General features: G+C 42.1%; 1 protein-coding gene across 1 annotated transcript; it reads right to left on the bottom strand.

Moving 5' to 3' along the window:
- Positions 1 to 1,162: 1,162 nt before the first annotated feature.
- LOC142184727 (cytochrome P450 2A4-like) lies at positions 1,163 to 12,765 on the bottom strand. Its single transcript, XM_075259779.1, has 9 exons — positions 12,539 to 12,765; positions 11,756 to 11,918; positions 9,774 to 9,926; positions 8,014 to 8,174; positions 7,429 to 7,605; positions 5,081 to 5,222; positions 4,287 to 4,474; positions 3,397 to 3,538; positions 1,163 to 1,344 (listed from the first exon to the last, which is right to left on the bottom strand). The coding sequence occupies exons 1-9, from the start codon at positions 12,713 to 12,715 to the stop codon at positions 1,163 to 1,165; spliced, it is 1,485 nt and encodes a 494-aa protein (XP_075115880.1). The 5' UTR covers positions 12,716 to 12,765.
- Positions 12,766 to 13,512: the final 747 nt, after the last annotated feature.

Here is a 13,512-nt window from a genome sequence, read left to right as displayed (position 1 = left end):
CATCTCTAACAAACTCCTTTACTGTTGAAAGATCACCTAGACCTGGCTAAGCCACCATCTTTGGATACACCCCAAGATCATTCTTAGCAAAACTCTTGAATAGTAAAGAAAGGATGCTATACTCTGTACAGCCTAGAACCTGGGATCTATTGCATGCCAGAATTCTGCATTAACTATGTTCCTGGACTTTTCGGCTAAGATGCAAAAGGCCAGAGCATTGGTTGTTGGTGTCAAAAAAAGACTCTGAAAGCTTCAAATACCATATTCTATGAGTTCTTCATGATGACCACACACACTTCTTCTCAAGTCCTGCAGAAACAGATGCGTGGTTGAATTCTCTGGATAGTAGATCTCCTCGCTCCTGACCATGAGGCTGAACGCCATCGCTCACCTCCATCTCCTTGTTCTGAAGGACTTCCCTGTAAAGCTTGGCATTACACTTTCCTGTTTTGAACATTGAATTCTATGTACATTGTTTTTCCCCCTACGCCCAACAGCAGCACAACTGGCCTTGTGCTGCTGTTTGGGCTAAGGGAAAACAGATTATCATTCATAATCTTTCATTCCTTTCCATGACATCCATTTGCATCCTTTTCTTTTTCTATATTTGACCTAATCAAACATACTTGCTTACTGGAGAGGAGAGTTATTATTGAGGCCCCTTAGGGACCTGGATGTAGATCTGTAGAAGGAGCTGATACTGGGGCCAGGACCTATGGGGTACAAGAAGGTCCAATCTGTCCATGAGTTACTGTTTTAGTCGATACAGCTTAGATGGAGTCATTGTGTCCCAGTGGTTTAATGGTAGACATCTACAAAATAGATAATGTGAAAAATCTAAGGGTATAGCTATGGGGTGATAATGATCTCCAAACTGTAACTGTAATGGAATACTGGGACAAGGGGGTGCAGGAGTGATGTTACCCCCAAATTCAGGAGCATGAGGGGCTGAAAATGTCCCCCAACCTCATAGGAGGAAGCCAATACTATGAAGGCGGCACAGAAGTGAGATGGTCCCACTAGAGATTTTTCATTGGGGTCCAGAAGTCCCCTGTTCCGCTCCAGTAAACAAACTAATACATGTATGAGGAAGTTTGGTTTTTGGCTTCTCACATCTTGTCTTCATTTGACATTTTAAAGTGATACAAATAATAGTTAACATTTAACGAGGTATAAAAGACACTTGATACAGTTTGGGAACATTTTCAAACCCAGATACATCCGGTGTAATATCCAGGTCCTCCGGAAGAACGGGAGACTTCAAGTTAAAGTTTTGCAATATGGTGACTATTAAAATAAAGAGCTCCATTCGGGCCAGAGATTCTCCCAAGCAATTCCTTTTACCTGCAGCAAAGATACAAATATACAGAGTCAGTAATCTGCACCGGTCACACTATATACAGCTCAGTATATACACCAGGATACAGAGTATATATGCCATAAGAAATAAATCTAGATCAAGATTTGGGCTTACTTTCTACAGCTCTGCTTGATTATCTTAAAGGGAGTCTGTCAACAAAACCAGCATATCACCCCAGTCCTGCAGATAGATAGGTTACTGTCACCAGAACCAGCATATCACCCCAGCCCTGCTGATAGATAGGTTACTGTCACCAGAACCAGCATATCACCCCAGTCCTGCAGATAGATAGGTTACTGTCACCAGGACCAGCATATCACCCCAGTCCTGCAGATAGATAGGTTACTGTCACCAGGACCAGCATATCACCCCAGTCCTGCAGATAGATAGGTTACTGTCACCAGAACCAGCATATCACCCCAGCCCTGCATATAGATAGGTTACTCTCACCAGAACCAGCATATCATCCCAGCCCTGCAGATAGGTTACTGTCACCAGAACCAGCATATCACCCCAGCACTGCAGATAGATAGGTTACTGTCACCAGTACCAGCATATCACCCCAGTCCTGCAGATAGATAGGTTACTCTCACCAGAACCAGCATATCACCCCAGTCCTGCAGATAGATAGGTTACTCTCACCAGAACCAGCATATCACCCCAGTCCTGCAGATAGATAGGTTACTGTAACCAGAACCAGCATATCACCCCAGTCCTGCAGAAGATAGGTTACTGTCACCAGAACCAGCATATCACCCCAGCCCTGCAGATAGATAGGTTACTGTCACCAGAACCAGCATATCACATCAGCCCTGCAGATAGATAGGTTACTGTCACCAGAACCAGCATATCACCCCAGCCCTGCAGATAGATAGGTTACTGTCACCAGAACCAGCATATCACCCCAGTCCTGCAGATAGATAGGTTACTGTCACCTGAACCAGCATATCACCCCAGCCCTGCATATAGATAGGTTACTGTCACCAGAACCAGCATATCACCCCACCCCTGCAGATAGATAGGTTACTCTCACCAGAACCAGCATATCACATCAGCCCTGCAGATAGATAGGTTACTGTCACCAGAACCAGCATATCACCCCAGCCCTGCAGATAGATAGGTTACTGTCACCAGAACCAGCATATCACCCCAGTCCTGCAGATAGATAGGTTACTGTCACCTGAACCAGCATATCACCCCAGTCCTGCAGATATATAGGTTACTGTCACCAGAACCAGCATATCACCCCAGTCCTGCAGATAGATAGGTTACTGTCACCAGAACCAGCATATCACCCCAGCCCTACAGATAGTTTAAGTTAACCTGAATCAAACAGTGCTTTACCCTTGTGAATCAGCTCTTCCATTGCTAAGATATTAACATTTTTGTCAATGTGTAAATGAGCAAGATTGCTGTTGCTCCAAAGAGTTGGGTCTCCTTCTATGCAGTGGCTGTGGTTGTGGTAATGGTGGCCAGGATCTTGATCAGATCTTCTGATGCTCCTCCTAGTTTGCTGCAGTGCTAAGGGGGCCTGCAGTCTTTGTAATGATGACAGTAGGATTTCCCCTGGGCACATTGTAGTAGTAATAAAGCCTCTCTGACCATGATGGTGGTGCACTGTCCATATGGTGGATACAGGAATGGGATTTAGAAGGCAGAGTGGTTAAATGTAGTAATTCACTGGTGCAGAGAAGTGCATAATAAAATAACTTCTAGATAGTTGGTGTCGGACTTAAGAGCCCCCCTACTGGGCTGAGTATTGAGAGTAGTTCCTGAGTGTCAGTCAGTGTCTACTTTACTGGAGCGGAGGGTGGCACAAATCAAAGAGTAGCTTATTTGCATGTTGATAAAAATGACTATCAAAGCTGACAATGCTCAGAATTCAGCTTTCTAATGGTATATAATACTGCTGGCGCCATAAGACATGAGAGGTCCTCTGTATGTGCAGGACTCTCAGTTTATCAAATTATCAACCAAAGATTCACAATTGTAGCTGTATACTGACCCAAAGATCTACGTATTATAGCTCAATGTACCTGCAGCCAGAGGGATGAAGGCCTCGTTCTTCTTAAATTCACCATTTTCATCCAGGAAATTCTTGGGGTTGAATTCATCTGGGTACGGGAAGCAGGAAGGGTCTTTCAGCACCGAGGACAACATTGGAATCACATTGGTGTTCTGGAATATAAGACCATGTGGATTAAAGGGGATGTCAAGTGTGGAAAATAAAAATTAAATGTCCATTAGAGTATTGAGAGTTAATAGAGTAAGATTCCTTGTTTGGCACCTCCTGGCTACACAGTGCAGGGGAATTTATCAAACTTTGCTCCCAGAATTATAGGGAAAACGTTACAAAGTAGAGATTTGGGATATTTTGAGCTAAAAAATGTATAACCTATTTACATTTTTACACCACTCACTCCATTTTTGAAAAATGGATGGGGACTGTTGGTAGCGTTAGCCTGTCTAGCTCTCTGACCTCCAGATTTGTCAACTCCAACTTCTTTTTTTAAAGGCGCCATATTGTCAAAAATTCCGTCCATCCAATAGGAACAAGTGATGCAGCAAATCAGACAGGTGGATTTGAAACCAGGATCAAAGCTCTGTAATCCAACATTGCTAACCACTAGGCCACTTATAAGAGTTCTTCCAAGGTGTCTCTGGAGGATCGAGTACATCCATGGCTTACCCAGAAGGTCCAGTGATGTTATTGGGAATGGTGCAATCCTATCCTGTGATTCCATGCCATAACATTGCCCAATTTTTGCTCATTCTCTAAATGACTATGAATTGTGAAGTTCCCGACATATTAAACTTTTTGGGGAAAAAACTGTTCATAGTAGGACATCAAGTGCATAGTAGGACATCCATTATTTACTTCCCAAAAGTCTTCTCATCCAAATAAAATATATTTTAGGACACCTACCTTAGGTATGAAATACCCTCTGTAAGTGATGTCTTTCGTCGTTTTCCGTGCCACACCCATTGGAATAAGATCTATGAAACGTTGCATCTCATGAATAACAGCATCAGTGAACGGCATCTGGTTCCGGTCCTGAATCTTTGGGCTTCGGTCCCGACCAATGACCTTGTCAATCTCCTTCTGGACTTTGGCTAGTAGTAATAAGAAATAAGGAGATGTCTACCTAGATTCTACTATGTATGTGATTATCAATCAAACAAATCAAACAAGCTTTATTGGCACGTCCGAATAGATATTTGGCACTGCCAAAGCTAGTAAAGTGTATGTGTGTGTGTGTGGGGAGTTGGATTCAGGTGGGTGAGTGGTGGGTATGGGGGGGTGGGGTGGGTTTTTTGGAATATAAAAGTCCGTGGAGTCTAATCTTCCTCTTAGTTGGTTACCGCTATATGGGGAGGTGGAGTGGGGTGGGTGGTTTGGGGTATAACAAAAACCTTCAGACATTCAGGTGTATTCAAATTAAACATTTTTGGACTGTGGTACGATAATGGGCGCTATATGTCTGGCAGAAGACAATGACTTTGATGTGAGTCCGTTACCTCTAGGGTCTATAGCTGTCGGGTTAATCTGTATTGCAAAAAGCATAAAGTACAGTCAGGGTGAGCTGGACACGTAAACAGCTTAGAATGAATGTCAAAGAAGGATTGGGGTGAGGTTCCCCTAAATCGGCCCTTTAATACACTATATTCTGTTACAGAAAATCTGATTATTTCCGTTATTGTGTAAAAGTCTTTACTTACCGAGGACATCTGGGTATTTCATGAGAAGTAACAGAGAGTAGTTCAGGGTTGTGCTGGTGGTCTCTACCCCCGCAAAGAAAATCTGCAAAGTGCTGCTCACTAAGTTGGTATAATGGTATTCACTTTTGGGATTAGTATTTTCCTGTGAATATAAGCAGAACCATTAATGCACTGTTGTTATTATTATTTGTATTATAATTATTGCTATAATGTTTATCACATTGAACTGAGCAGAATCCCACATGGAAGAGTTTACACCTCAGCTTCCTATAATAACTTACGAAGTTGTGCAGATTTGACAATGACCATAAAGCTTACAATGGATGGACCAATCTGTTTGGGATACAGCGCTCACCTGGACCTGGACCTGGACCTGTCCTGCACTACCTGCACTGATTTGGGTCTAAAGGCTCCATCGGGCTGTTGTGACTCCATCACAACCCAACTAGGTGAGCAGACACTCGTCTCTCTGTGTTTCCATTTGACCCTGTGATAATACATGAGGATCGGCTCGGTGTCTCTCCTTGTTTTCCATTAAGTTCACAAGACAGACAATAAGAAAATAAAAGCCACATGTAGGAAGGAAAGAATTAAGTGTGGTATCCAGGAACCCTGGATCTATATTAAAACCTTACGGACACAGCCTAAAAGTATCTTATCTCATTTTTCAAAACTGACATGTCATTGTATATGGCATTAAAGGGGTTGTCCCATCTCAAGGTTACTATCTATACTGGTAGTTTATGTAAATTTAAACCTTTTCCTAAATATATGCTTTGTTTGCCTGCTACGCGAATTTATTCCTCCCATTGTTTAGATAGCTCAGAATGGAAAGAGCGCTATTTGGCTTTTGGAGGGCGGATTTTGCTGGAATAGTTTTCAGGTGCCATGTTGCATTTGCTGAGATCTTAAAATTCCAGTATAATCTAAGCCCCCAAAAGTGACCCCTATTTTGGAAACTACACCCCTCAAAGAATTTATCAAGGGATATGGTAAGCAGTTTGACCCTACAGCTGTTTCACAGATTATATTAGCACTGGGACGTAAAAATAACTTTGTCTCCAATAAACAATAAGTTAGCCCCAAATTTTTCTATTTCACAAGAAGATAAGAAAAAACACACCAAAGTTTGTTACACTGTTTCTCCTGACCACAAGTATAACCAATAGGTGGTCGTAAACTGCTGTATGGGTTCATGGGGGGGATCAGAATGGAAAGAGCGCTATTTGGCAAGTGGAGGGCGGATTTTTCTGGAATAGTTTTCGGGTGCCATGTCTTTATTTGTAGGGTATATGGGATCCTCTAGTCTAGTTACATATGGTGATACTTAGGTTTATTTGGAAGACCAAGACTCGAGTCGCTGATAAATCCATAAGGAAATATTAAAAAATAAAACATGACAATGTACCCAATAAAACATCTTCACAAGAGGCCTCTTATCTGAAGCAGATCAGTTCCAAGATGGATTTTCAACTCCTTCCTATAAATTGTCATCTTATTTGTTGCTGCACTTTTTGTGGTCACAGTAATGACGGTTATTTATACAACAGCCAAAATACTGCGGCCAAAAGATTAGTCTGTATTTTTATTTTACTCAGGTTATTGTATGGGCCCCATGAAGGATGAGGCCGAACATTGAGGAAATGCAACATTTTTTTTGTTGTTGTTGCCCATTTTGCTGAAGTTTTTTGAGCCAAACCCAGGAATGACTAAAATTGGAATAGGAAATATGTAGGAAACGTCTTATACTTTTCCATTCCACCAAATCTACTCCTGGCTTTAGCTCTAAAAACCACAGAAAAATCTGCAACAAAAAAAGCTGCATTTCCAACCCGTGGGGCCTCGACCTAAAGGGGTTTTCTGCAAATTGAAATTGATCAACTATTGAAGATCTGTGGGGGTTCAACACCTGTGACCCCAAGGATCAGTTGGCTGAAGCTCCACAAGCTCGGCTTCCTTTCTCAGTCCATGTGATATACTGTATGTTCATCAATAACATGGCCTCCTTGTAAGTCGTTCCCATTCAAGGTAATGAGCTTAGGTCTAGCGCCAAGCACAGACACTGTACAAAATGTATGGTGTTGCGCTCACTTAAGCATTGCAGCCTCTTCACACAGCTGATCTGCCAGGGGACCAGGTTTCGGACCCCTGCCAATCTTTAATTGATGATCTAGACTAAGGATAAGATTCTCAATTATAGAGCCTAAAAACCAGTCTCAATGGAGGATTCCACGTTGTGTTCTGGGTTTTCCTGCAATCTTACATGAGGTTACATTACATCTTAATACAGGGTTCCCACTGACTATAAGGACATCGAGGGCTCTTATAAAAGGGATCCTTCAATTTACCTTTTCCATTTTAATAAGAAAAGCATCGACGTAGCTTTGAGGATTATTCACATCCAAAGCTTTCTTGTTCATTTCAACTCTTCCTTCCACAAACTCAAGGAGGTTTTTTACATACTCGAAGATCTTCTGATGTCTTCCAGGAATAAATTGCATGACCGAGGGGAACATCTCATACACCTAAAACATAATAAATAAAATGGAGGGTCAGATAATAATAAAAATCAGAAATATTCCGGCATCATAAGATGTGTCACCAGTGCTGGACTGACCCACCCCAGTACCAGAAGTGGGCTCAGGCTCTAATACAATAATGGTCCAGAAGAAGACACCCAGATTTGAAGGGTAATATGGTCTATTTCCTAGGGGTTGTTGGATGTTGGGCCCCCAGAATTCTGTCTGGACCCAAAGATCTTCAGTCCGACACTATTTACATTGGATAATTAATCACACAGACTCCACCCGCTCCATCCGGCCTCTGCACCTCCTAAGAACATCTCAATATACCTTGAAATTATGCAAATATGTAGCTGAAGGCAGAATTATAAAAATATCAACATTTTGTTTCAAACCTTCTCTAGTTCTTACCTGGCCCCAATTTGAGCTCACAATGGTAATTGTTAAATACATCAAGGAGATAACATTCAGGAGCTCGGCGTCCTCGTAATCTTGGCGATGTCCAAACATGATGGAGAAGATAACGTTGCAGGCAGCTTTACTTAGGTAATGTCGAGGCTCCACCAATGATTCTAGAACAAAAGATATAAAATATATAAAGTAAGTCATCGACTGCCATCAAAATAGGATATAATGTATCAGGCACTGCCGACCTATCACTAAGCGGTGATTCAATGTCTGACTCTGGAAAGACTCTTAGGACAGACCAAGGTGAATTATTGAAGAATCTTCCAGCTTGTTCTGCATTGCAATGAATTTGGAAGTTTCTATTTGAGGACTTTAAATAAAGCTTTTTAAAATTATTGACTTGCATGTTTTGATTGTCTGTCCAAATGCCTTATAACCAGTAGAAGATAGGGCACTAAAAGTTCAATGCATTTAAAAGGATCCTATCAGTCAGACACATTTTTTGTAGGTGCCACGTTGGAATAGCCTTAAGAAAAGCTATTCGTCTCCCACCTTTCGTCGTCTCCTCTGCGCCACCGTTCGCCTATAATCCCGGTTCTTGTTGGTATGTAAATTAGAAAATAGCCGCTTCCAATACAGTGCAAGCGGCCATTTTCTTGTGGCCTGTGGGCATGCGCAGTCTGCTCTGCCCAAGGCCCGAGGCCTTAGAAGTTACAAGCCACAACCGGAAGAAGAGGCTGAAGATGACGCTGCTGAAGAAGAAGAGGTGGTACTGGAGAGAGTTCTCTCGCTGCATTGGGGCCACCCCCAGTGTTGTCTGAGCGCTGGGGCCCACCCCTAATGCTGCGAGAGAACTCATTTACATACCGACAAGAATCGTGATTGTAGGTGAAAGGCGGCGTGGAGAAGGTAGGAGACGAATAGCCTTTCTTAAGGCTATTCCAACGTGGTACCTAAAAAAAATTGTGTCTGACTGATAGTATCCCTTTAAAGGGGCTGCCCAGCAAATAAATGAATAAATACTGTAAATGATATGTAACTTCTAAAGAAATAACAAATAATACATTTTCTATCTATAAAGAACATTATTCCGGATTCTTTTTCATTTTACTTATTTATATTTAGTTTGGAGCAAATTTATGATTGGATGCAAAACAGAAATGAGTCACAAACTGCAGTTTTGCTCTTCTTTCCATAGCTGACAAGATGCCATTTGATCCTGGGGGATTATTACAGTCTAAAATTGTCCCTGAGTCACAGGCATAGCTAAAGGTTTGTCACGGGGGGATGAACATATCGGAGTGGGCCCCATACCCAGAAAAAAATACTGACTTACAGGTGATGTGTCTGACTGTAATTATTCATATTTCTCATCTGACCATTCCTGCCATGTGCAGCTTTATTCATTGGATGTCACTGATGGACAGGACTTGTGCCCTCCTTATTATACTATTACCAGGTCACTTGCAATAATGATAGTCAAGTGGACAAGCCCTTTATTTCCCAGTTCAAAAAGTTGTGGCTGAACAATGGAGACAAAACTTACCAGCAGTAGCTCAGGAACAAATGTAGGTTTGAATAGACCACCAGGATTAATGGCATCCTGCCAATGGGGGTGAAGGTAAGATTGTGACAAAGAGAAAGGATCACGGTTTCTACTGGTCAAGGAAACTTTATATGACGTTATATGGTTTTATTTTTTTTAACTGTTCTGATTTAAGAAAACTTCACATAGTAGACATCTTGTTATTATCTGTAACAACCTTTTGTCTTCTTGAATTCCTCCACCAGACACTCAGCTTCTTCTTGTATTAGATCCTCGATGCTCCTTTTTCCCATGCCAAAATCCCGCATTGCGGAAAGAGAAAATCTACGAAGTTCACGCCATCTGTCCATGTGACTTGTGAAAGCAATTCCTGAATAATGAAAACACATTGGATTGATATTGAGGTCTACAATGTAACATTCATTCAAGTAAATGTGCATCAGCTTAACCCCTAATCTGACTATTTGCGTCACTCTATCTGGTGGCCGGTGCTGCAGTCACGTTAAACTCAAACACCTGAGATTTACAAGTGATCCTGCACAAGTGATAAGTGCAGGCATCTCCATGCTGAAGTTACTGTCCTGGAGTTACAGTGGCGGCCAAAAAAATGCACCACCCGTGGATTTTGTCAAATGTATGTGATGCGTATAAATTGAGTCCCTGCAGATGCTATGTAAACCTCCTACTACGAAATCGACTGAAAAATGTCAGGTGACATGTACAAAATTTGCCAAATACTCGTCATCCAGGAGAGAAGAGGATGGAAATGGAAAAAGACAAGAAATCATTTTCGCTACAATCATTGCATTTTTTTGGCTGCCACCGTACATTGTGATAAGGGAAGCTTTTAGGACTTGTGTCATCACTTTCATCAACAAAATTGTACTCTTTATAGTGATGATAGTGAAGTGAAAGAGACTTGACATTTACTATGTGCTAGCAGAACTCGCTCAACTTCCACCCCCTCCTTCAGCTTCTTCCCGGATGTTTGCTCTGTCTCTCCAGGGAGCGTAGCTAGAGATAAAACCAGCAGTTTACAGCCCTCTACTATACTAAACTACTGGGTAATTTACACATGGAGCTGGGCACCAGAAAATAAGCCATGCTGAATATAAACTCATATAAAAACCTATTTTTTGTTGAAAAACTTTATAAAAGTCTAGTCCCAGTGCTCAGAAGAACTAGCAAGTGCAATAGCATATATAAAGCAATTTTGTTTTAGGTAAAATAAGCAGAATTTACATTTTTTCATATTTTATACCATTCTTCTACTTCTAGCAAATCTGTCTCCCAAGATGTAAATAGGGAGTGCAGTGACTATGGCTGTATAAGTCTCCACACACCTAATAGGTGGTTTCTCCCTAAGGAGTGACATTATCCCCATAATCTGGTCTCTCAGCCTCTCACTTCTACCAAGTCAGTTCTCTCTATGCTGCGCTGATGAGGTCCAACCAGACCAAAACGGCCGTCCGTAGCTGAGAAACTGACTTGGTAAAAATCCCACATTATGCAGTAAAGGCTTCTGGGCAAGTCGGGCATTATGTTCAGGGTGCTTCCTATAGAGGGGAGGAACATTATCCCCATAATCTGATCTCTCAGCCTCCCACTTCTACCAAGTCAGTTCTCTCTATGCTGTGCTGATGAGGTCCAACCAGACCGAAACGTCCGTCCGTAGCTGAGAAACTGACTTGGTAAAAATCCCACATTATGCAGTAAAGGCTTCTGGGAAAGTCAGGCATGATATTCAGGGTGCTTCCTATAGAGGGCAGCATAACAGAGGCACTGTCTCCCTATGTACATCTTGGGAGACAGATTTGCATATTCCTCCCATGATCCCTTACAGTGGAGCGACTATGGCTGTATAAGTCTCCACACACCTAATAGGTGGTCTCTCCTTAAGGAGTGACATTATCCCCATTATTTCCTGAACATCAGTGGGGCCACATAGAACAGTCCCTATGGATTGAAAGAGCTGTTTGGTGCAATGAAGATATTATGGCTGACAGGACCTGGTAGTGTACATGTCAATGGAGGCGCTGATAAAGAAGCAGAAAAAAAGTGTTTTATTTATGTGAACCCCGACCATCAGACTGAGGTTATAGTGTAATAGGGACTCCTGGTGACATCCCTGTAAGTTCTGCACCGAAGTCCTATCTATGGCCACTATTCTTGCCTCCTAAGCAAAGATAAATTACTCACCATAGTTCTTGTAGTGAAAATCAAAGACAGATACATCTCCGCGAGCTAAGAAGTCCTCGCCTCTGTCCACATAGACTTCTCTCACAGCTTTGTATCCTGTGACCACTATGACCGGCCGGGACCCCAGATAAATGGTGAACACCTCTCCGTACTTCTCACTAAGCTGGATGGAAATCAATCATCAGATTAGTCTTCCTCTTCCTCAATGCAAAGTTTCTAATTGGTATTAAAAATAACATGAGAAATAAACTGATAGTGAATATCACATTGATATGGAAGTCATGATAAGAGCGAGATCTGTCAGAGCAGCCCTGGGAGAAAGTGTGCTGCCAACTCAGAGTCAGCGGTGAACCCAAACTCCAGGTCATTTAAACTGGAAAAGTCCCAAAACTATTAAATAGCAGGGGGAGGATCAAACCCCACAGCCCGGGGCGGTATAGTCAGGAGATTGTACTTGTGCCGTTACTTGTACTTTTAATAAGAGCATTTTATTTGCATTTCAGAGGGACACAGAAAGCAAATAACAAATAGATCAAGACCCCGACCCAATACCTGCCAACACAATGAACGTCACCAGAGGAAATCATAACACTATTGGGGTTCAGTGGTGGAAGAAACTAGAGATGGTCACAAAAGCGGCACATACATGAGACAGCCTGTGATATACATACATGAGACAGCCTGTGATATACATACATGAGACACCCTGTGATATACATACATGAGACATCCCGTCCTTAGATACTACACTAACAGTCTGAGCACGGCTCACTGTAGACTTACCTTCAGCAGAGATTTCACCAGGTCTCCTTTGCCTAGCTGTAGGACGTTCCCCAGTATCGGCAGGGGGGTAGGTCCAGGGGGTAAGTTTCCTTTTCCCCAAAAGTGCTTTAAACTTATATATAAGATTAGACAAGACAAGGCAGCTGTAAGGAGGAGAGTAACATCTTCTGAGAACATCCTGACTGCTGGTCGTCCTTCCAGATAATCTCTCTGCACTGAGACTGTTCTGTTCTATTCTGCAGAGTCAATACGTAGCACTAGGGGTGGGGTTGGCATTGCCTGCTCTGACTTGTGTTATGATTTTAATTCAGAATGTTCTTAGAACTTTAATGGATCTTTGGGGAAGGACTGTACGATTATGTTACAGTAGGTGCCCCATGTACTCTATGTACTGTAGAAAGACAGACACAGAGAACTGCAACCCCTATAGAAGAGCTAAAACCCTTGTAGAACACGTGCAACCTCTGTAGTAGAGTTACATCCTATGTAATAGAGCTACAACCTCTGTAGTAGAGTTACATGCTATGTAATAGAGCTACAACCTCTGTAGTAGAGTTACATCCTATGTAATAGAGCTACAACCTCTGTAGTAGAGTTACATCCTATGTAATAGAGCTACAACCTCTGTAGTAGAGTTACATCCTATGTAATAGAGCTACAACCTCTGTAGTAGAGTTACATCCTATATAATAGAGCTACAACCTCTGTAGTAGAGTTACATCCTATGCAATCCTCTGTAGTAGGTGATATGGTCCCCAAAGATATAGCCCTGATATTAACAACATCCTGATAGAAATACCAACACAGGACCAAAGACACATCCAGTGTGGGAGATGCCAGCCAGAAGGAACCGCTCCTATCCGGGATTTACTGCAAACCAAACTTTTATTTTTCATACAGCAAAATTAAAAAAAAACACATGTTTTGGGTTTCTTATACCTCTTTCTCAAGTGTGAAGTCTTTGTGCATAACTG

Source organism: Leptodactylus fuscus, chromosome 11 (assembly GCF_031893055.1).
Source record: "Leptodactylus fuscus isolate aLepFus1 chromosome 11, aLepFus1.hap2, whole genome shotgun sequence".
In the NCBI taxonomy this organism is placed as follows: Eukaryota; Metazoa; Chordata; class Amphibia; order Anura; family Leptodactylidae; genus Leptodactylus; species Leptodactylus fuscus.
Note: the sequence above shows the minus strand (reverse complement) of the source record. Positions and strands in the feature narration are given on the sequence as shown.